General features: G+C 47.6%; 1 protein-coding gene across 3 annotated transcripts in view; it reads right to left on the reverse strand.

Annotated features, from left to right (window-relative positions):
* Positions 1–22,961, reverse strand: part of REEP5 (receptor accessory protein 5) — a 138,663-nt gene extending 115,702 nt beyond the window's left edge. Inside the window, exons 1-2 of one of the 3 annotated variants that reach the window (XM_063964133.1) lie at positions 22,737–22,951; positions 4,272–4,365 (exon numbers count right to left, since the gene is read on the reverse strand). In XM_063964133.1, the coding sequence (XP_063820203.1) occupies positions 4,272–4,365; positions 22,737–22,854 (212 nt within the window). In that variant the 5' untranslated portion in view covers positions 22,855–22,951. Of the gene's footprint in view, positions 1–4,271; positions 4,366–4,854; positions 4,933–22,736 lie in introns of those variants that run through there. The other 2 variants (XM_063964134.1, XM_063964132.1) reach the window with 2 other exon arrangements.
* Positions 22,962–24,823: the final 1,862 nt, after the last annotated feature.

Here is a 24,823-nt window from a genome sequence, read left to right on the forward strand (position 1 = left end):
GAAATTGGTATATTTTACCAACAGATGGTATGACGGCTGTCAATATACTGACAGCGACATCCTGTCTGTTGGAATCCTGGCAGCAAGACATTGAGCCACCTTTGCTGGCCTGCTGCGCTAGCCACGCCTTGGACCCGGTGGCTCACCACAGGTTTTATGCCCACTCAGTTGAAACTGCAATAAAATCTACATTAGAAAAAAAAATAAAAAATCTTATGTCTATAGATTTAAATAAATACAGCCAATTTTACCTAAATGTCAGAAGAATAATGAAAATGCTAACCAAATACCGGCATGCAGAAACCCAGGCACCACCAGTGAAACACACCACCACAGATGTAAAACATAATATTAACGATAATTTCAAGATGTAAAAATGGTTTCTTCCAATGCCAGGGCAAGTGGGGTCATGTAGACGTTAGAGTCCAAATTGTTTATAATACAATATCAAAGTTGTGAGGAGAATTTAATTAGCCGCAGGACTTACTGATTTACTGGGGGTCATTAGCTCCTAGGTTAGGTATCTGAAGCTACTGAATTAATTTCAGCAGTAAACCCGCAACTAACGTGTGGTAAGCCATAGCTCCTGGGTTACCGCCAACAGTAATCCCACACCTAGCTCTGGAAGCACTAGTGTACTCGCATTGCTATGAATACCTCAGAAGGGTAAAAGGAGAAATCCATGTTTAGTACATCCTTGGGGCTAGTCACACGCAGTAATTTAATAGCTTGAGGCACTTAGGGCCTAATTCAGTTTGATTTGCTGAAGTGTGGAAATTGCCATTTAGTGATTTCCGCAGTTTAGTGCATGAGTGCGCGCATGCACAAGGACTTAGATTGCGATCACAGTGTTTTGAGGGAGGCATTGCCGCAGGGCAGCCCAGATAATGGAGGCATGTCTGGACCGTTTGTGTGGTGAGCTGCGGCGGCTGCATGATGTCCCACACAGCCGCCGCAACCCAAAACACTGCGGCCCGGCGACAGCCTTCGCAGCTAGGCTGCAGGGACTGGGTGCAACCCTTAACATACAAGCACATCACTGTTTAGCGATGCACTTGCATTTTAGCAGGGGGGGGGCATGCTAGAGAAATTAGTTGTAGCTTTGCTTTTTCTCGCAAAACTACAACTCATGCTGAATTAGGCCCTTAGCTAGTAAGTACACAATGGCCAAAATAAGTTAGTCCGCTGGTGTGTACCCTCAATATGTCTGAACGTGCAGAACAGCCAATGGATGACATAACTGCAGATATATCTGCACATCTGGATGTGTGTGTAGGCAGTCCACCGACCTCCCATACACTGGGCGTACTATCTCAAATACCTGCCATGCTGGGTTTCCTGACCGAGTGAGTCTACGAACCTGGGTCGGCCGCTCAGTCAGCATGACTGCGGTGCGCTGACTTGTCAGTCAGGTGGTGTGTACCCAGCCTAACAGAAATCCCACCAATATGTAGCGTTTGACTCCACTTCAAGCCCATCATGTTAGTGTTGACCTTGTGTGGAAGGCTGCTGAAGGGCCTGATTCAGTCGGACGGATCTCTGTGCACAGACATTAATGCCGAGTGTTTAATGCTGCAGCTACAGCCACTTTGCGTACGACTCATCAGCACCATGACGAGCAGATGACTGATGGCCAATAGCCATGGAGGAGCTATCTCCCATTTTCAAGTCAACTTACTGATAAAGACTGAAGTGTGGGAGCCAGAGCATAACAATACAGCCCAGGTACGTACGTACGTACGTACGTACGTACGTACGTACGTACGTACGTGTGTGTGTGTGTGTGTGTGTGTGATATATCCCTGTTTTGACATTAATCTTAATTATTGCAAAGTAATCAGGGAAGTTCTACAGAGGATTACAATGACTGGATTATCCGTAAGGTGTGTCTTGTCAGCTCTTGCCAAGGCCATTCTGAAGAGTTTTGGGCCCTGGTACCCCATGCCAAGCAAGGAACATAGAATGCCACATCATACATATCTGGCCTCCATGGAGGCGTTATGGGGTGTGACTCCAACAGCCGTAGCCACACAATATTGGGGGAGTGACTACAGCTACTGGGCTGGCCAGGGTACTACGAGGGTCATTCCGAGATGATCGTAGCAGAGCTAAATTTAGCACATCTACGATCATTCCCACTGACATGCTGGGGAATGCCCAGCACAGGTCCATTCTGCCCCGCATATCAGTGCCGTTCGCGCCCCCCCCCCCGCCGAAGTGAAAATGCATCACACAGTGGCGATGCCATTGCACTTCAAGAGTAGCTCCCGACCAGCGCAGCTTTAGCGTGCTGGCCGGGAGCTATTAATCGCTCCCCGGCCCGCAGCGGCTGCGTGTGACGTCACATAGCCGCTGTGGCCCGCCTCCCGTTCGGCCCAGCCACGCCTGCGTTGGCCGGACCGCGCCCACGAAACGGCGGCCAATCGCCGCCGTTCCGCCACCATCCCCCCCCGCCCAGTGACCGCCTCTGCCTTCGGCCGTCTGGCATGCGCGGCAAAATTCTGACCCGATCGCACCGCTGCGATAAACTGCAGCATGCGATCGGGTCAGAATGACCTCCTATGTACCGTCCCTCTCTTAACACCCCCGGCTCTTGCACAACATCTAAATGATGCTGCTAACTTACATTACAACTATTAAATATATGGGGGAGTTGTTAAAAAAAAAAAAAAAAAAAGAAGAAGGAGTACGTTTGTTGAGAAATGGCCAGTTTAGTAGAACAACTCTGAACTATATTGATGCACTTGTGGTTTTCTATTCAAACCGGTTTTTAAAGTATGAATGTTTTAGGTGCCTTACCCTATTCTAACCCACAGACCCAGGGACGTAAAGAGATTGGGGTTGCACCTGGCTAGCTCAAACAAGATGTAGGGGTCTATTCATGAAGCAGTGAAAAGAGTGGAGAAGTGAGCCTGTGGAGAAGATACCCATGGCAACCAATCAGCTACGCCGTACAATTGTATAGTATGCAAATTATAAATGTTACTTCAATGCTGATTGGTTGCCATGGGCAACATCTCCACTGGCTCACTTCTCCACACTTTTCACTGCTTCATGAATAGACCCCGTAATGTCACTGCCAACCTATGACGACACATTTACTACCGTGGAAAGTGCCTGTATAATGTTTATACCATGTAACAGCAGAGTCTGGCATGAATGAGCCGACAGGTCCCGTACAATACCGTTGGGCATCTTTTTTACAGAAAATGTGACTTATCTGCATTGCTATGTGTACAGTACGCACAAGCAGACTCTGCTCATCAGAATGACGTGCAGCATGCCTATATTCTGTGTGCATCTGCAGCTGTATCTGCATACGAAGTTGTACGTTACAGTGTTTACAAGGAAAACACTGTACACATAGCATTTCATGTGCAGTTACAGCCACGAATGCACACAGAATATAGGCATGTCGCTTATCCTTTTAATCAGCATAAGCTGCTTGTGCGTCTTATTCACATAGTTTTGAGAAAAAGACACATCTTAAAGGAAAAGTCGCACCTAAAGTTGCTTGGCATAACTAGAAGGGCTGTTTAACGTGCAGGGAGACTAGATGTGGGTGGACACATCTGTACGCACAAGTTAGAACTCTGTTTAGTTACCCTTCAATTGCAAGAAAAGCAATTCTGGTGAGGGAGAGTAAAGATGTGACAGATATAGTCTGTACATTTACAATTCAGCCACTACAACATACACTTGGCCAAATATTCGTATGACCACCCCCAACTGCACAACACATGAACCATATGTTCCATCTATTTACAAAGTATCTGACCTCTTGTGCACCACTTGGAATTTTGTAAACATAAACATTATATGATGTGTCTACCTAGACAATGTGTCAGCTCTATTTGCTATGCGGTATACAGCTCTTATACAATATATAGACAGACAGATGGGGGGGAATTCAAATGTTTGAAAAGTCTAATAGACAGGAAAAACAGACACCCAACCGACTTTTCAAACATTTGAATTCCCCCAATAGAGTTCAGTTGGTAAATAGAAAACAGAAACCCTATATCCATTCACCAAACCAGATGAATACATGTCAATTTGAAGTAGTAATTTGACAGTCACTTTTCTGGGGGAGATGGCATTTACATTTCCCCATTTCTGACTTTTTTTTTTTTTTTTTTTTAAACGAGCATAAGAATACAATCAGACAGGTGAATAAACAACATTTTGGAAACCACAAGGTATAAAAAAAAAAAAAAAAAAAAAAAAAAAAAACAACAACCACAACAACATAGTTAGTAATGAATACTTACGAGACATATGCCGGGTAGGCAAATCCAATCAAGTTGCAGAGTAGAGACGCCCCATACCCGATCACTAAGTAAACTGCTAAAATGCCAACGATTGCTGCAAAAAAAAATAAAAAAAAAATTATATATTACAAAAACACAATAAACATTTGTGTAGACTGAGATTTGCACGATTTCTCCACACATCTGTATTTATATGGTACTTGAAGTACTTTCTGAACAAAAAAATTCTATCACTGAAACTACTACTGGGTGGAGAAATCTTTTGACATGGGGTTACCAACCTATTCTTACAGCTACATAAGCATCCCTTGCAATCAAGCAATTATGAAACATGAATTTAACAAAGCTAATGACATTTCGCCTTGCATTGTGTACAAATGAAGCTACCACCATACGGCATCTGAAGCAGAGGCGTCTCCAGTAAAAAAGAAAGAAAAAAAATATACTGGGAATGAGCAATAGTTTTAACACTTTCCATACTGCAGATGGGTAATCCTAAGGTTATTAATAGCATTCTGGGAGTTTTTGGGGATTTACATGCCAACTGAAAAGTTTGAAAAAATGTCCCTGTCCTGCTGCTTACCTGCTGCAAGGAACCCAATCATTTTCCCGACTGCCTGGCTTCTGCTTCCGACAGTGTGCGTCTACTTTTCTGCTGCCAAGTCTACCTCCCTCTCTCCCCTCCTACAAATGCAAATGACACGCACTTCCTCACTCACAGCTTCAGCTGTTGTGTGATAACCACACGTTTCTCTCCATTACGCCAAGCACAGCTTTTTTACTCCAGGAGAGAGGAAATAAAACAACCAAAATCTATGTAGCTAATAAACTATAAAAAGATGCGTCTACTTTGGGTACATAAAACAATTATAATAAAGGGGTGTAGTAGGGTATGCCGGGGGCCGGGCTCCTGGTGGCCAGCTTACCGGCGCCGGTATCCCGACCACCGGCATACCGACAGCTGGGCGAGCGCAAATGAGCCCCTTGTGGGCACGGTTGCGCGCTACGCTATCTATTCTCCCTCCAGGGAGGTCGTGGACCCCGAAGAGGGAGAAAGTGTCGGTATTCCGGGTGTCGGGATTCCAGTACCGGTATACTGTGCGCCGGGACCCCAACAGCCGGCAAACTGAAGACCACCCATAATAAAGCATGTGACATACACAAATTGAACAGATTTAGCAAACCCATCAGAGCAGAAGCATTATTTTATTGCCATCCCTTACACGAGCTGGGTTTGGAATGCCGGCGGTCGGGATCCCGGCGGTCAGAATACAGATCCTGGCTGCCAGCAGGGCAAGTGCTAGAAAGCCCCTTGCAGGCTCGCCAAGCTGTGGGCTTGCTGCGCTCGCCACAGGTTCTATTCCCACTCTATGGGTGTCGTGGACACCCACGAGTGGGAATAGCTTTGGCGCAGCTGTCAGCATTCTGGGCGGTCAGGATCCAGTCGTCTGTATTCTGACCGCCATGATAGTAACTACATCCCTCTTATACAGCACATTCCATATAATCCAAAAATTAAAATGCTCATGTTAGGAGGGTATAAAGTAAATTTACCTCGCCCATACTGATCACTGGTTAGAAAATCATAGACTTTTAGACTATAATTTAGTCCATTTTTTTTTTTTTTTTTTTTTAAGTTTAATTAGGAATGCGTAGTTGTTTCATGAAATATTCATATACCCAAACTGAATATAAAACAATTTGCAAGTTGTTATTAAACACTTATCTTCTACCTCCTGTTAGCAGAGCAAATATTAAAGTCGTTTTAAATTCCTCTAGGCACATAGATGCCCCACAGTTGTCAGTAGACAGATGGCTGGTCTTCAAAAAAAAAAAAAAAAACAGTGGGGTAGATGTGTTAAGCAACAGACTCTGGTTGTTATTTGATCTCTGGATCTCAGTCAAGCGGGTCCAGATAACGGCTGCATGTATTAATCTAACTACTGTCGTTGTGGGAGAGTGTTAAATCACCTGTCTGGTAATCATCGCTCTCCCACTATCGGCTGTCCTTACTCTTCAGTGCACATGCGCTGGTTATTTTTTACCCATCGGCTCCTGCCTCTTATTGAAAAAAGAAAAAAATAAGAATTTACTCACCGGTAATTCTATTTCTCGTAGTCCGTAGTGGATGCTGGGAACTCCGTAAGGACCATGGGGAATAGCGGGCTCCGAAGGAGGCTGGGCACGCTAGAAAGATTTAGGACTACCTGGTGTGCACTGGCTCCTCCCACTATGACCCTCCTCCAAGCCTCAGTTAGGACACCGTGCCCGGACGAGCAGACATAATAAGGAAGGATTTAGAATCCCGGGTAAGACTCTTACCAGCCACACCAATCACACCGTACAACTCGTGATACTATATCCAGTTTGACAGTATGAAAAACAACTGAGCCTCTCAGATGGCTCAACAATAACCCTTTAGTTAACAATAACTATGTACAAGTATTGCAGACAATCCGCACTTGGGATGGGCACCCAGCATCCACTACGGACTACGAGAAATAGAATTACCGGTGAGTAAATTCTTATTTTCTCTAACGTCCTAGTGGATGCTGGGAACTCCGTAAGGACCATGGGGATTATACCAAAGCTCCCAAACGGGCGGGAGAGTGCGGATGACTCTGTAGCACCGAATGAGAGAACTCCAGGTCCTCCTCAGCCAGGGTATCAAATTTGTAGAATTTTGCAAATGTGTTTGCCCCTGACCAAGTAGCTGCTCGGCAAAGTTGTAAAGCCGAGACGCCTCGGGCAGCCGCCCAAGATGAGCCCACCTTCCTTGTGGAATGGGCATTTACAGATTTTGGTTGTGGCATGCCTGCCACAGAATGTGCAAGCTGAATTGTACTACAAATCCAGCGAGCAATAGACTGCTTAGAAGCAGGAGCACCCAGCTTGTTGGGTGCATACAGGATAAACAGCGAGTCAGATTTTCTGACTCCAGCCGTCCTGGAAACATATTTTCAGGGCCCTGACAACGTCTAGCAACTTGGAGTCCTCCAAATCCTTAGAAGCCGCAGGCACCACAATAGGCTGGTTCAGGTGAAACGCTGACACCACCTTAGGGAGAAACTGGGGACGAGTCCTCAATTCTGCCCTATCCATATGGAAAATCAGATAAGGGCTTTTACATGATAAAGCCGCCAATTCTGACACTCGCCTGGCTGAAGCCAAGGCCAATAACATGACCACTTTCCACGTGAGATATTTCAGATCCACGGTTTTTAGTGGCTCAAACCAATGTGATTTTAAGAAACTCAACATCACGTTGAGATCCCAAGGTGCCACAGGAGGCACAAATGGGGGCTGAATATGCAGCACTCCTTTCACAAATGTCTGAACTTCAGGTACTGAAGCTAGTTCTTTTTGAAAGAAAATCGACAGAGCCGAGATCTGTACTTTAATGGAGCCTAGTTTTAGGCCCATATTCACTCCTGCTTGCAGGAAATGCAGAAATCGACCTAGTTGAAATTCCTCTGTTGGGGCCTTTTTGGCCTCGCACCATGCAACATATTTCCGCCATATGCGGTGATAATGCTTTGCCGTAACATCTTTCCTGGCCTTAATAAGCGTAGGAATGACTTCTTCCGGAATACCCTTTTCCTTTAGGATCCGGTGTTCAACCGCCATGCAGTCAAACGCAGCCGCGGTAAGTCTTGGAACAGACAGGGCCCCTGTTGTAGCAGGTCCTGTCTGAGCGGTAGAGGCCACGGGTCCTCTGAGAGCATCTCTTGAAGTTCCGGGTACCACGCTCGTCTTGGCCAAACCGGAACCATGAGAATGGTGTTTACTCCTCGCTTTCTTATTATTCTCAATACCTTTGGTATGAGAGGCAGAGGAGGGAACACATAAACCGACTGGTACACCCACGGTGTCACTAGAGCGTCCACAGCTATCGCCTGAGGGTCCCTTGACCTGGCGCAATATCTTTTTAACTTTTTGTTGAGGCAGGACGCCATCATGTCCACCTGTGGTTTTTCCCAACGGTTTACGAGCATCTGGAAGACTTCTGGATGAAGTCCCCACTCTCCCGGGTGGAGGTCGTGTCTGCTGAGGAAGTCTGCTTCCCAGTTGTCCACTCCCGGAATGAACACTGCTGACAGTGCTAGTACATGATTCTCCGCCCATCGGAGAATTCTTGTGGCTTCCGCCATCGCCATCCTGCTTCTTGTGCCGCCCTGTCGATTTACATGGGCGACTGCCGTGATGTTGTCCGACTGGATCAGCACCGGCTGGTGTAGGAGCAGGGATTTTGCTTGACTTAGGGCATTGTAGATGGCCCTTAGTTCCAGAATATTTATGTGAAGGGAAGTCTCCTGACTCGACCATAGTCCTTGGAAGTTTCTTCCCTGTGTGACTGCCCCCCAGCCTCGAAGGCTGGCATCCGTGGTCACCAGGACCCAGTCCTGTATGCCGAACCTGCGGCCCTCTAGAAGATGGGCACTCTGCAGCCACCACAGTAGCGACACCCTGGTTCTTGGAGACAGGGTTATCAAGCGATGCATCTGAAGATGCGATCCGGACCACTGGTCCAACTGAAAGATTCTGGCATGGAACCTGCCGAAGGGAATTGCTTCGTAAGAAGCCACCATCTTTCCCAGGACCCGCGTGCAGCGATGCACTGATACCTGTTTTGGTTTCAGGAGGTCTCTGACTAGAGATGACAACTCCCTGGCTTTCTCCTCCGGGAGAAACACTTTTCTGGACTGTATCCAGAATCATACCCAGGAACAGTAGTCGTGGCGTCGGAACCAGCTGTGACTTTGGGATATTCAGAATCCAGCCGTGCTGGTGCAGCACCTACTGAGATAGTGCTACTCCCACCAACAACTGTTCCTTGGACCTCGCTTTTATTAGGAGATCGTCCAAGTACGGGATAATTAAAACTCCCTTTTTTCGAAGGAGTATCATCATTTCCGCCATCACCTTGGTAAATACCCTCGGTGCCGTGGACAGTCCAAACGGCAGCGTCTGGAATTGGTAATGGCAATCCTGTACCACAAATCTGAGGTACTCCTGGTGAGGATGGTAAATGGGGACATGCAAGTAAGCATCCTTGATGTCCAGGGATACCATGTAATCCCCCTCGTCCAGGCTCGCAATAACCGCCCTGAGCGATTCCATCTTGAACTTGAATTTTTTTATGTATGTGTTCAAGGATTTCAAATTTAAAATGGGTCTCACCGAACCGTCCGGTTTCGGTACCACAAATAGTGTGGAATAGTAACCCCGGCCTTGTTGAAGTAGGGGTACCTTGATTATCACCTGCTGGGAATACAGCTTGTGAATTGCCGCTAGCACCGCCTCCCTGTCTGAGGGAGCAATCGGCAAGGCAGATTTTAGGAACCGGTGGGGTGGAGACGCCTCGAATTTCAGTTTGTACCCCTGAGATACTATTTGAAGGATCCAGGGATCCACCTGTGAGCGAGCCCACTGATCGCTGAAATTCTTGAGGCGGCCCCCCACCGTACCTGGCTCCGCCTGTGGAGCCCCACCGTCATGCGGCGGACTTGGAAGAAGAAGCGGGGGAGGACTTTTGCTCCTGGGAACCTGCTGTTTGTTGCAGTCTTTTTCCCCTACCTCTGCCTCTGGACAGAAAGGACCCGCCTTTTCCACGCCTGTTTTTCTGGGTCCGAAAGGACTGAACCTGATAAAACGGCGCCTTCTTAGGCTGTGAGGGGACATGGGGTAAAAATGCTGACTTCCCAAACGTTGCTGTGGAAACTAGGTCCGAGAGACCATCCCCAAATAATTCCTCACCCTTATATGGTAACACTTCCATGTGCTTTTTTGAATCTGCATCTCCTGTCCACTGGCGAGTCCATAAGCCTCTCCTAGCAGAAATGGACAATGCACTTACTTTAGATGCCAATCGGCAGATTTCCCTTTGTGCATCTCTCATATATAAGACTGAGTCTTTTATATGGTCTATGGTTAACAGGATCGTGTCTCTGTCTAGTGTGTCAATATTTTCTGACAGTTTATCTGACCACGCAGCGGCAGCACTGCACATCCAAGCTGACGCAATAGCTGGCCTAAGTATAATGCCTGTGTGTGTATATACAGACTTCAGGATCGCCTCCTGCTTTCTATCAGCAGGTTCCTTGAGGGCGGCCGTATCCGGAGACAGTAGTGCCACCTTTTTAGACAAACGTGTGAGCGCTTTATCCACTCTAGGGGGTGTTTCCCAACGTGACCTATCCTCTGGCGGGAAAGGGAACGCCATTAGTACCTTCTTAGGAATTACCAATTTTTTATCAGGGAAAGCCCACGCTTCTTCACACACTTCATTTAATTCATCTGATGGGGGAAAAACTACGGGTAGTTTTTTCTCTCCAAACATAATACCCTTTTTAGTGGTACCAGTAGTTATATCAGAAATGTTTAACACCTCTTTCATTGCCTCAATCATACAGTGAATGGCCTTAGTGGGCATCAGGTTTGACTCATCGTCGTCGACACTGGTGTCAGTATCCGTGTCGACATCTGGGTCTGCTTGAGGTAGCGGGCGTTTCAGAGCCCCTGACGACCCATGCGACGCCTGGGCAGGCACGAGCTGAGAAGTCGGCTGTCCCACATTTGGCATGTCGTCGATTTTCTTATATAAGGAGTCTATACGTGCACTCATTACTTTCCATAAGCCCATCCACTCAGGTGTCTGCCCCGCAGGGGGTGACATCCCTTCTAAAGGCATCTGCTCCGCCTCCACATCATTATCCTCATCAAACATGTCGACACAGCCGTACCGACACACCGCACACACACAAGGAATGCTCCGAATGAGGACAGGACCCACAAAAGCCCTTTGGGGGGACAGAGTGAGAGTATGCCAGCACACACCAGAGCGTTACATAATGCAGGGACTAACTAAGTTATGTCCCCTATAGCTGCTTTATATATTATATATGTATTGCGCCCAAATTTAGTGCCCCCCCTCTCTGTTTTTACCCTGTTCTGAAGTGTAGACTGCAGGGGAGAGCCAGGGAGCTTCCTTCCAGCGGATCTGTGAAGGAGAAATGGCGCCAGTGTGTCTGAGGGAGATAGCTCCGCCCCTTTTCCGCGGCCTATTCTCCCGCTTTTTTCTGGATTCTGGCAGGGGAATTTACCACATATATAGGCTCTAGGGCTATATATTGTGGTATTTTTGCCAGCCAAGGTGTTTTTATTGCAGCTCAGGGCGCCCCCCCCCCCCCCAAGCGCCCTGCACCCTCAGTGACCGGAGTGTGAAGTGTGCATGAGGAGCAATGGCGCACAGCTGCAGTGCTGTGCGCTACCTTGGTGAAGACTGATGTCTTCTGCCACCGATTTTCCGGACCTCTTCTTGCTTCTGGCTCTGTAAGGGGGACGGCGGCGCGGCTCCGGGACCGAACACCAAGGACTGGGCCTGCGGTCGATCCCTCTGGAGCTAATGGTGTCCAGTAGCCTAAGAAGCCCAATCCGGCTGCAAGCAGGCGAGTTCGCTTCTTCTCCCCTTAGTCCCTCGCTGCAGTGAGCCTATTGCCAGCAGGTCTCACTGAAAATAAAAAACCTAAAATTATACTTTCTCTGACGTCCTAGTGGATGCTGGGGACTCCGTAAGGACCATGGGGAATAGCGGCTCCGCAGGAGACTAGGCACAAAAGTAAAGCTTTAGGACTACCTGGTGTGCACTGGCTCCTCCCCCTATGACCCTCCTCCAAGCCTCAGATTTTTGTGCCCGAACGAGAAGGGTGCACACTAGGTGGCTCTCCTGAGCTGTTTAGTGAAAAGTTTAGTTTTAGGTTTTTTATTTTCAGTGAGACCTGCTGGCAACAGGCTCACTGCATCGAGGGACTAAGGGGAGAAGAAGCGAACTCACCTGCGTGCAGAGTGGATTGGGCTTCTTAGGCTACTGGACACCATTAGCTCCAGAGGGATCGAACACAGGCCCAGCCATGGAGTCCGGTCCCAGAGCCGCGCCGCCGGCCCCCTTACAGAGCCAGAAGAGGTCCGGAAAATCGGCGGCAGAAGACATCCTGTCTTCACCAAGGTAGCGCACAGCACTGCAGCTGTGCGCCATTGCTCCTCAGCACACTTCACACTTCGGTCACTGAGGGTGCAGGGCGCTAGGGGGGGGGCGCCCTGAGCAGCAATAAAAACACCTTGGCTGGCGAAAATACATCACATATAGCCCCCAGGGCTATATGGATGAATTTTAACCCCTGCCAGAATACACAGAAAAACGGGAGATAAGGCCGCCGAGAAGGGGGCGGAGCCTATCTCCTCAGCACACTGGCGCCATTTTCCCTCACAGCTCCGTTGGAGGGAAGCTCCCTGGCTCTCCCCTGCAGTCACTACACTACAGAAAGGGTTAAAAAAAAAGAGAGGGGGGCACTAATTAGGCGCAGTATTAAAAATACAGCAGCTATAAGGGGAAAAACACTTATATAAGGTTATCCCTGTGTATATATATAGCGCTCTGGTGTGTGCTGGCAAACTCTCCCTCTGTCTCCCCAAAGGGCTAGTGGGGTCCTGTCCTCTATCAGAGCATTCCGTGTGTGTGTGCTGTGTGTCGGTACGTTTGTGTCGACATGTATGAGGAGGAAAATGATGTGGAGACGGAGCAAATTGCCTGTAATAGTGATGTCACCCCCTAGGGGGTCGACACCTGAGTGAATGAACTGTTGGAAATTACGTGACAGTGTCAGCTCTGTATAAAAGACAGTGGTTGACATGAGACAGCCGGCTACTCAGCTTGTGCCTGTCCAGACGTCTCATAGGCCGTCAGGGGCTCTAAAGCGCCCGTTACCTCAGATGGCAGATACAGACGCCGACACGGATACTGACTCCAGTGTCGACGGTGAAGAGACAAATGTGACTTCCAGTAGGGCCACACGTTACATGATTGAGGCAATAAAAAATGTTTTACACATTTCTGATAATACGAGTACCACCAAAAAGGGGTATTATGTTCGGTGAGGAAAAACTACCTGTAGTTTTCCTGAATCTGAGAAATTAAATGAGGTGTGTGATGATGCGTGGGTTTCTCCCGATAACTGATAATTTCTAAAATGTTATTGGCATTATATCCTTTCCCGCAGAGGTTAGGGTGCGTTGGGAAACACCCCCTAGGGTGGATAAAGCGCTCACACGCTTGTAAGAACAAGGGCTCTACCCTCTCATGAGATGGCCGCCCTTAAGGATCCTGCTGATAGAAAGCAGGAGGGTATCCTAAAATGTATTTACACACATACTGGTATAAATACTGCGACCAGCAATCGCCTCAGCCTGGATGTGCAGTGCTGGGTTGGCGTGGTCGGATTCCCTGACTGAAAATATTGATACCCTAGATAGGGACAGTATATTATTGCCTATAGAGCATTTAAAAGATGCATTTCTATATATGCGTGATGCACAGCGGAATATTTGCCGACTGGCATCAAGTGTAAGTGCGTTGTCCATTTCTGCCAGAAGAGGGTTATGGACACGACAGTGGTCAGGTGATGCGGATTCCAAACGGCATTTGGAAGTATTGCCTTATAAAGGGGAGGAGTTATTTGGGGTCGGTCTTTCAGACCTGGTGGCCACGGCAACAGCTGGGAAATCCACGTTTGTACCCCAGGTCGCCTCTCAACATAAGAAGACGCCGTATTATCAGGCGCAGTCCTTTCGTTCCCATAAGGACAAGCGGGCAAAAGGTTCCTCATTTCTGCCCCGTGACAGAGGGAGAGGAAAAAGGCTGCAGAAATCAGCCAGTTCCCAGGAACAGAAGCCCTCTCCCGCCTCTGCCAAGCCCTCAGCATGACGCTGGGGCTTTACAAGCAGACTCAGGCACGGTGGGGGCCCGTCTCAATGAATTTCAGCGCGCAGTGGGCTCACTCGCAAGTAGACCCCTGGATCCTTCAGGTGATATCTCAGGGGTACAAATTGGAATTCGAGACGTCTCCCCCTCGCCGTTTCCTAAAGTCGGCTTTACCGACGTCTCCCTCTGACAGGGAGGCAGTTTTGGAAGCCATTCACAAGCTGTATTCCCAGCAGGTGATAATCAAGGTACCCCTCCTGCAACAGGGAACGGGGTATTATTCCACACTGTTGTGGTACCGAAGCCGGACGGCTCGGTGAGACCGATTCTAAATCTAAAATCTTTGAACACTTACATACGGAGGTTCAAATTCAAGATGGAGTCACTCAGAGCAGTGATTGCGAACCTGGAAGAAGGGGACTACATGATGTCGGGACATCAACGATGCTTACCTTCATGTCCCAATTTACCCTTCTCACCAAGGGTACCTCAGGTTTGTGGTACAGAACTGTCACTATCAGTTTCAGACACTGCCGTTTGGATGGTCCACGGCACCCCGGGTCTTTACCAAGGTAATGGCCAAAATGATGATACTCCTTCGAAGGAAGGGAATTTTAGTTATCCCTTACTTGGAAGATCCCCTGATAAGGGTAAGATCCAGGGAACAGTTGGAGGTCGGTGTAGCACTATCTCAGGTAGTGTTGCGGCAGCACGATTGGATTCTAAATATTCCAAAATCGCAGCTGATTCCAACGACTCGTCTTCTGTTCCTAGGGATGATCCTGGACACAGTCCAGAAAAAGGTGTTTCTCCCGGAGGAGAAAGTCAGGGAGTTATCAGAGATAGTCGGGAACCTCCTATAACCGAGCCAAGTCTCAGTACATCAATGCACTTTCCAGTGGGACCTGCTGGACAAATGGTCCGGGTCGCATCTTCAGATGCATCAGCGGATAACCCTGTCACCAAGGACAAGGGTGTCTCGCCTGTGGTGGTTGCAGAGTGCTCATCTTCTAGAGGGCCGCAGATTCGGTATTCAGGACTGGGTCCTGGTGACCACGGATGCCAGCCTGCGAGGCTGGGAAGCAGTCACACAGGGAAGGAATTTCCAGGGCTTATGGTCAAGCCTGTAGACATCACTTCACATAAATATCCTGAAGCTAAGGGCCATTTACAATGCTCTAAGCTCAGCAAGACCTCTGCTTCAAGGTCACCCGGTGTTGATCCATTCGGACAACATCACGGCAGTCACCCACGTAAACAGACAGGGTGGCACAAGAAGCAGGAGGGCAAAGGCAGAAGCTGCAAGGATTCTTCGCTGGGCGGAAAATCATGTGATAGCACTGTCAGCAGTATTCATTCCGGGAGTGGACAACTGGGAAGCAGACTTCCTCAGCAGACACGACCTCCACCCGGGAGAGTGGGGACTTCACCCATGATTATAAACCGTTGGGAAAAACTCGACAGGTATTGCGCCAGGTCAAGGGACCCTCAGGCAATAGCGGTAGACGCTCTGGTAACACCGTGGGTGTACCGGTCAGTGTATGTGTTCCATCCTCTGCCTCTCATACCCAAGGTACTGAGAATTATAAGATGGAGAGGAGTAAGCACTATATTCGTGGCTCCGGATTGGCCAAGAAGGACTTGGTAACCGGAACTTCAAGAGATGCTCACGGAGGATCCGTGGCCTCTACCTCTAAGAAGGGACCTGCTCCAGCAAGGACCCTGTCTGTTCCAAGACTTACCGCGGCTGCGTTTGACGGCATGGCGGTTGAACGCCGGATCCTGAAGGAGAAAGGCATTCCGGATGAAGTCATCCCTATCCTGATCAAAGCCAGGAAGGATGTAACCGCAAAACATTATCACCGCATTTGGCGAAAATATGTTGCGTGGTGCGAGGCCAGTAAGGCCCGACGGAGGAATTTCAACTGGGTCGATTCCTACATTTCCTGCAAACAGGAGTGTCTATGGGCCTGAAATTGGGGTCCATTAAGGTTCAAATTTCGGCCCTGTCAATTTTCTTCCAAAAAGAACTAGCTTCAGTCCCTGAAGTTCAGACATTTGTAAAAGGGGTACTGTATATACAGCCTCCTTTTGTGCCTCCAGTGGCACCTTGGGATCTCAATGTAGTTTTTGGGTTCCAAAAGTCACATTGGTTTGAACCACTTAAATCTGTGGAGTTAAAATATCTCACATGGAAAGTGGTCATGCTGTTGGCCCTGGCCTGGGCCAGGCGCGTGTCAGAATTGGCGGCTTTATACTGTAAAAGCCCTTATCTGATTTTCCATTCGGACAGGGCGGAATTGAGGACTCGTCCTCAGTTTCTCCCTAAGGTGGTTTTCAGCGTTTCACCTGAACCAACCTATTGTGGTGCCTGCGGCTACTAGGGACTTGGAGGACTCCAAGTTGCTAGACGTTGTCAGGGCCCTGAAAATATAGGTTTCCAGGACGGCTGGAGTCAGAAAATCTGACTCGCTGTTTATCCTGTATGCACCCAACAAGCTGGGTGCTCCTGCTTCTAAGCAGACTATTGCTCGTTGGATTTGTAGTACAATTCAGCTTGCACATTCTGTGGCAGGCCTGCCACAGCCAAAAATCTGTAAATGCCCACTCCACAAGGAAGGTGGGCTCATCTTGGGCGGCTGCCCGAGGGGTCTCGGCTTTACAACTTTGCCGAGCAGCTACTTGGTCAGGAGCAAATACGTTTGTAAAATTCTACAAATTTGATACCCTGGCTGAGGAGGACCTGGAGTTCTCTCATTTGGTGCTGCAGAGTCATCCGCACTCTCCCGCCCGTTTGGGAGCTTTGGTATATTCCCCATGGTCCTTACGGAGTCCCCAGCATCCACTAGGACGTCAGAGAAAATAAGAATTTACTTACCGATAATTCTATTTCTCGTAGTCCGTAGTGGATGCTGGGTGCCCATCCCAAGTGCGGATTGTCTGCAATACTGGTACATAGTTATTGTTACCAAAAATCGGGTTATTGCTGTAGTGAGCCATCTTTTCTAGAGGCTCCTCTGTTATCATGCTGTTAACTGGGTTTAGATCACAAGTTATACGGTGTGATTGGTGTGGCTGATATGAGTCTTACCCGGGATTCAAAATCCTTCCTTATTGTGTACGCTCGTCCGGGCACAGTATCCTAACTGAGGCTTGGAGGAGGGTCATAGGGGGAGGAGCCAGTGCACACCAGGTAGTCCTAAAGCTTTACTTTTGTGCCCAGTCTCCTGCGGAGCCGCTATTCCCCATGGTCCTTACGGAGTCCCCAGCATCCACTACGGACTACGAGAAATAGAATTATCGGTAAGTAAATTCTTATTTTCTTTCTAAGAGCTCAGGAGAGCCCCTAGTGTGCATCCAACCTCGGCCGGGCACGAAATCTAACTGAGGCTTGGAGGAGGGTCATAGTGGGAGGAGCCAGTGCACACCAGGTAGTCCTAAATCTTTCTAGAGTGCCCAGCCTCCTTCGGAGCCCGCTATTCCCCATGGTCCTTACGGAGTTCCCAGCATCCACTAGGACGTTAGAGAAAAACTTTATTGTTTCTCTCTGCACAATCCCCAGGGGTGGTAGTCATGTGACCGCCTGTCGGCTGACCGACAGTCACATGACCTCCTCCGTGAGCCCGACGGCTCACTATCCCGATGGTCGGCATGCCGACCAACAGGGACTATTTCCACTCGTGGGTGTCCACGACACCCATAGAGTGGGAATAGAACCCGTGGCGACCGCAGGTCGCCACCGAGCCCGCAGCGTGGCGAGCGCAGCGAGCCCGCAAGGGGCTTGCTGCACTCGCCCCTCCCCGCCGGGATCCCGGCGTCGGTATGCTGCCGGGATCCCGGCGTCGGTAAGGTGACCGGCGGTCAGGAGACCACCGGTCACCCGTACTACACCCATCCCCAGAACCAACAGCCAGGAACAGTACTGTGTGGCAAAGACAGATGCATTTGTCATTACATTGCCTAGCACATGTAAAAGATAGGTACGCCTATAAAGACAGGGGCGTTCTCATTTCATTATCTAAAGACTAGCTGTTCTACACGATCTTCGCACGGGAGTTTGATTTTCACGGTTGTAAATATAAAGGAGTGTTAAAAATTTGGAAAACCTATGGAGCTGTAAATTTGAGACGTCTTAGTGTACGTTGTCAATAAATATACTTTAGTTTTTTGCAATATTGCACTATGTTTTCTCTTTTTTATTTGAGATATACTTAATCCTCTGTGGATGGTTCCAACTGTAACCATTGTTATCATATGGAGTGGAAGGATAAGGACTGCTTGAAGAGTCAAGTATACCCGGTCTGAACATTTGCTCCATCTTTATCATGTATGTGTGTGCGCTATATTGAGAGAATCCATTTTATTTGTTTGTTCGCTTGGGATTGGTGAAGGATCACTTTTTTTCTCATAGCAGCATCACATAAATTTGCGCAAGAATTTTATCTGTATTTATTTTACGATCACTGCTAAGACAGCCTCACACATGCAGGTTTGGTTAGCCAATGTGGCTACTTTTTATCAAAATACACAACTACTGAATGGTGCGTCGGCAAAGTTATAACAGATCGAAAGTTCAGAACAGAGGATTTCAATTTAATCTAACAAAGAAAAGACAGGTCTGCAGGGATGGCCGACAAACTGGAAGCAGAAGGAAGGACAGATGTACAGAAGGTAGTTGCTCAAATCAATGTAATGGTCCATCACAGGTATATGTAAGGGAGGGGTTAATCTATACTTGAAATACATAACTGTATGACCCAAAATAGGTGCTACTATCATGTAGTGTAGGACCACCAGAGCAGAGACGCCTTGCCATGGCTCATGGCTTACCATATGTTTGCAATATCTGCTTTACTATTACTATGTAGAATGGAGGCCTCTTTCGCTGGTCTATTGTGGTGCGCTGGGGGAATTTGTTCTTTTCTAGTAAACACAGATGAAGTCTGGTCAAATCGTTCAGTGATTTGATGGCCAAAACCATGCAATTTGGTCTTCAAACATGTGGATAAACTGCTTTCAGATTTGACCACTCTGCAATGAATCTAAACTGCTTAGGCTGGGTATATACGAGAAAGATATAGCAGCCGGCTGGTTGTCACTCTGACCAAGCAGCTGTTTAGGTAAGCCATACACAGTTACCAATCAGCTGCTTGATATGTCAAGCCATATGGTACATCACAGCTGGGCGGCATTTAAATTTGCCCACCCAGCAGTGATATAAGTGTTGATGTTCCTGCAGCCAGTGCACGAGCAGTTAGCGGGTTGTCCATACACACATGCAACTACATCAATATATCGTCATTGGCTGTGCTGCAGGGCTGATCTGATATGTGTAAACGACATCGTCCACAGACATATCGGGAATACACACCCACAGATCCACCATTTGATCAGACTATATAAAACCTTCTATAAAACAAAATGCAGCTATTGGTATTTCATTAACATATATTTGACATATCTACTTACCAGCGCCTGAATTTTGGGAAGAAGTATCTTGCTAGTGTGTACACAGCCTAAAGGTGCATACACGCAGAGCGATGACGTGTACATCGCTGATCGGAAAATCGCACAGTGCATACACCCGTCCCAGTGATGTTCATGGGGGTGAACCACTTTCCACAGTAGGAGTTTGTGGAAAGTGGTTCACTCGGTCGGTAAAACAGGTCGACGGACAGCAGCGGCAAGCGATGATGCGGAAGTGCGCATCAGCACTCATCGCCCGGGAATACACACTAGCAGATTTTGAGCTCAAAACGCCAGAAGTGAGCTACTTTGAGCTCAGAATTTTTAAGTGTGTATGCACCTAGCTGCTTGCTCTACTGAAACAATTTTTCTACACTCAACAAAAGCTATCCTGCTGCATAGTCTTATAGCATCAAATCAGTGCTGGAGATAGGTCTGGACAGTCGGGCTACTTCCATTTTCTGCCTTAGTCGTCTGGCTTTTTTGTTGCATTATATTTTGAGGTCATATTGGAGCATTTTAATGCAATTGTGAGGTTTGTACGTCATAATGCATTATCTATTATCCAAAGATTACTTGAGCATTATAGTGTAATAATTAGCTATTTCGTATTAGGAGTGCAGTAACATCTCACACTATGAAAACCAATATATCTAATGTTGGGGTATATTAGCATATGGCCATCTTCATTACACATTATTGCACACTGCCTAATATGCATAGATGTGTGAGAATATCAATGTACTGTACAACCTAATAAAAATGAAAGAAATAGATCAATTTTGGAAGTGATTAATGCAGTCACATAATTACTAGCAAATAAGAGGAGCTGTAACTATATTCTCAGCAATCTCATGACTGTGTAGTGAGGATTATCACACTCACAGTTGCCTGCAAACAAGATCACGTGTCTTGCTAACATCAGTAACGGATTTGCATAGTAGACTTTTCTAAGATCATATGAATACATAGATCAGCATACTAAATTAAAACTAGAAAAGTTCTGCATTTAAAGTTAGGGTAAACAGAACTGGAAGGCTGAAGTAAGGCCCTAAGGCTGGTACTACTGGAGCGACAGGGCTTATTTCCGATATAGGAACGAACCCCATGAGCCAGAAATGCCTGTACACACTGGGGCGATTTAAATGGAGGCCGGAACGACCATGTTCAGTCTTTCATTAACATAACACAGGACACTAGCAACGGACGCTTGGTTTGATGTACAGCACATCAGACCAAACGTCTGTCACATGTGACCGCGGGAGCACAAAATCCCAGGTACACACTGCGCGATGTAAGCGATAAGTCGCACCAAAACTACATTGCTCCAGTGTGTACCCAGCTTAGATGTGGACTCTATAAAAGAGCATTCCGAGATTCCGACAGGAAAAGTACCTTATCCGTGTCTCAGCACAGAAGTGATTCTTATGGGTTGGTATGGAATCCCGGCGGCCAGGTTTCCAGTTGCCACAATGCCTGCAATGGGGCAAGCGCTAGAAAGCCCCTTGCGTGCTCGCAGCACTCGCCACAGGCTCTATTCCCAATCTATGGGTGTCGTGGACACCCACGAGTGGGAATATAGCCCTGGCGCAGCTGTTGGTATTCTCAGTGGTCGGGATCCCGGCGTCGGTATTTTGACTGCCAGGATATTAACCACATCCTTTCCTTCTGGAGGATATTTTATGCTCGTTGGGCTACTAACAGCCTGCAACTGCCTAAAACATGTATACATGGGATCCAGCCAATGTTTTAGGGGGGGAGGGGGGGGGGGGGATTTATCAAAGCACGGAGAAAGTGGAGAGATATAAAGCACTAACCAATCAGCTCTCATGTACACACTATTTGAAAAATGACATATAGGAGCTGACTGGTTAGTGCTTAATTTCTCTCCACGCTTTGATAAATACCCCCTTTAGTGTTTTAGAAATGTCCATGTAATATATTCCTTTGTATCAGGAAAGGTTTACCACATGCCATCCCGTTAGGGCGGCTAATTTTTACCCCCACAACCCATCTTCAGCAGAAGCCGAATAAACACTGCAACAATTGTAGATTTGGGGTTTTTTTCTCTCTATTTGTAGTAAACCAAAAAATTACATTAACTAATAGAATACTGGCCCAATGTCCCCTGATGCAATCTATCATCAATGCCCATATTTACCAATCTTTGGAAATACATAGATAGTATTTCACAAATGTATAATTTGTGGGATATTAAAATACACATAATAATGTGGGGCAATTATGAATGTAAGACATCAGAAAAAGCCATTTCAAATAAAAGGTTAACCATACTGAAGTTTAAAGATTAGTTTGGTTTGTTACTGTATAAGTAGTTTAGTAGTGTAGGTTATCATATGTATCCTGATAATAGGTCGACATGGGAAAAAGGTTGGCGTGGTATAGGCCAACACATGAAAGGTCTACATGACTTTTTTCATACTTTACCATCCACGTGGACTACAATTAGAAATAGTAACCTGTGCAGAGCGCAGCGGCAGCCATACAAGGGGACGCGGTGCACTAATTAGGGTTCCAGGTCATGTTAGGCACAAAACGACAACAGAAACATTTAAAAATTTCATATCGACCCATAACGGTTATATTACCATTCCTTGTTATGTCATCACCTGCCAAACATCTAACGTATTTGTTACTAACAGATGGAGACCATATCATTGACTCACGTGTAAGAGTTACAAATTAGGAATGATTTGCACTATAAATACATTTGCTGTGGACACCTCCATGTCTGGGTTGTACAAGCAACTTCTGATATCACCCAGGAATACAGCTAGCTGCAGACTGGCCACAATACAGAAGAGTCCTATAAAGAACCAGCAAAACCCATGGGGCAACTGGCTGGGAGCCAGAGGGAGCCTCAACAGCTGATGGAGGGGGGGGGAGAGATACAGTAAGTACCATATGTCAGGCGCTACATGCTGGAATAACAGCAGGTGTTTCTTTGTTACAGTTTACTCAGTACAATGTAGCCAGGTGGAGAGCAGCACCAGGTACACTAGGTGCAGGGTCACATGGTAACTGGTAAGTTCTTACTCTACCGATGCTGCCCATAAGGAGGTAATACAGAGGGGGCACCGTCCCATGCCAGGTGTGGCCCGGAGGCTGGCAGCCATGCCTGAGACACAACAACACAGATGCTGGCTGCTATGAGGAACACATGGGTCAGCTGATCTCCCGCAGCTGCTGCCAGAGAGCAGGGCTGGGCATGCATGTCTCACCCAGCGCTATGTAGCGTCGGTTCACCCCGGTCTTGGCCTCTATCTTCTCCAGCAGGTCGGTGAACACGTTCTGCTGGTGCAGGAACTTCTCGAAGCCGTCTTTCAACGCTGTAACCATGGTGCAGGTCTGGGGATGGAGCCGGCCGCCGGGCGTGTGAGATAGCTGATGGTGATCTGTGTCTGACACACGCAGCAGGCAGGACGGCTGCGGGAGGATGATGTGTGGGGAGGGGACGCCTGGCGGGCGGAGTCTGGCGCGGGTCTGACTTTCTCGTCAGCGCCAGTAACCACAGAGCAAGCCCTCCCCTTTCTTCTCTTCTCTCTCCATTGCAAATGCTGCAACCACACCCAGATGGATCATCATCATCAACACCACACTGCAGTGGTACATAACCCACATTATTCTGTGCCCGGGCACTTTCCCCAGTGTTCACAGACATTTGCCCTGTGGCACTGACAGATGTCTCTCATTTACTTAGATTAGGTTCGCTTATATGGCCTCTTGCTTCCCAGCAGTTCCTGTACTGCCAGTCCCTATAGTTTTGGGAACAGCCCCACAGCCTCTGTAAAATGATGGCACTGGAGAGTGATAAATTGCACGGTGATAAAGTACCAACCAATCAGCACCTGCCATTTTTAAAATACAGCCTGTAACATGGCAGTTACATACCTCCCAACTGCCCTGCTTTTCACAGGACAGTCAAGTTTTTTTGGGGGGCAGCAGTGTCCCGTGCGCGCGGGGGGGGGGGGGGCAGTTGGGAGGCTCCTGCACTCGCTGCAGAGCATGGTGAATAGATGCTGTGCGCATGCGTACACAGCGTCTATTCACGGAGACAGGTACTGGGGGCATGCCAGCAGCTCACTGAGCGCTGGCCATGTCCCCATAGTAATGATAACGGGAGCCGTGGCACGTGATCGCGGCATTGTCACGAGGCCATGCCTCTATGTGAAGCCACACCCATTTTATGTAGCCGCTCCCCCTTTCCGGCAGCGGCCGCAGCTCCGACGCGCATGAGGTCCCGCTTGCTAATCTTTGAAAGTTGGGAGGTATGCAGTTAGTAGCTGATTGGTTGGTACTTTATCACAGTGCAATTAATCACTCGCCAAGGCTGGATAAATCTGGGCCTAACTGTATTACACTGTAATACTCTTACGCAAAATAAGTAAAAGCCATGGTGAGTGGGATTGTGGCGCTGTAGACGCCGAGATGCACCTGCCGGATATCGACAGTAAAGTATGAATGGAAATTGTAGTAAAATGCTGGCAGATTTGCTGTTGTGAATCTGAATGGTTCAGGAAGGCTGCAGGCAAGCCTGACAGAGCCTCACCTCTGCTGATGTAACACTGAAAAGGTTTCCAATACTTGGCTCACCCTGGTGATACTGCAAATAATTTGGTCACACCTAAGATGTATTTGTTTCTATCTCTTATGTTACAGTGTATGCTTCCAGTGTTAAGTAAGAACGCTAACACCAAATGCATTTTTATAATCTGCTACTGTGCTTAAAATTGACCCAGGACCCACAAAGTAGAGACACATATTTAGCGGGCTGAGCTATCTGACAATCTTCTTTTATCAATTTTCTAAGATCAGTGACATCACAGTGACAGACTGGATGTGTCGCATCAAACCCCTTACTTTTTGTATCAGTGCACCTAAACAGTCTGCCTAGCACTTACCTAGGTATGCCCCTACTAGTTGCTTTTCAGAGACACCTCCACAAACCGGTAGTGTGCGCTAATCATGGCACACAGCATAACCAAAGTAGACATTGTCCTGCATCACTGATTTTTTTGTTTGGAATTGCCATTGATGGTCTATGGCTGATGGCAACTGTTTTTGCCATCGACAGGAGACTATTGATGCCGCACAATCTGCACTGGAGGCCTAATTTTGAATATCGGCGGCCCATTGTTGTAGGTCTGTATATACGCAGCACACAGCCATCGATGGCTCAACCATCTACTGATGGTTTATAATCATCGACTAACGATGGTGGAGCCATAACTTATCCATGGCCTTCCCTACTTTTTGTGGTTTGTCCCACTGTGTGTAGATGACAGGTCCCCCTTAACATGCACCATCA

The sequence above is a fragment of the Pseudophryne corroboree genome, chromosome 1 (genome assembly GCF_028390025.1).
Source record: "Pseudophryne corroboree isolate aPseCor3 chromosome 1, aPseCor3.hap2, whole genome shotgun sequence".
NCBI classification, from domain to species: domain Eukaryota; kingdom Metazoa; phylum Chordata; class Amphibia; order Anura; family Myobatrachidae; genus Pseudophryne; species Pseudophryne corroboree.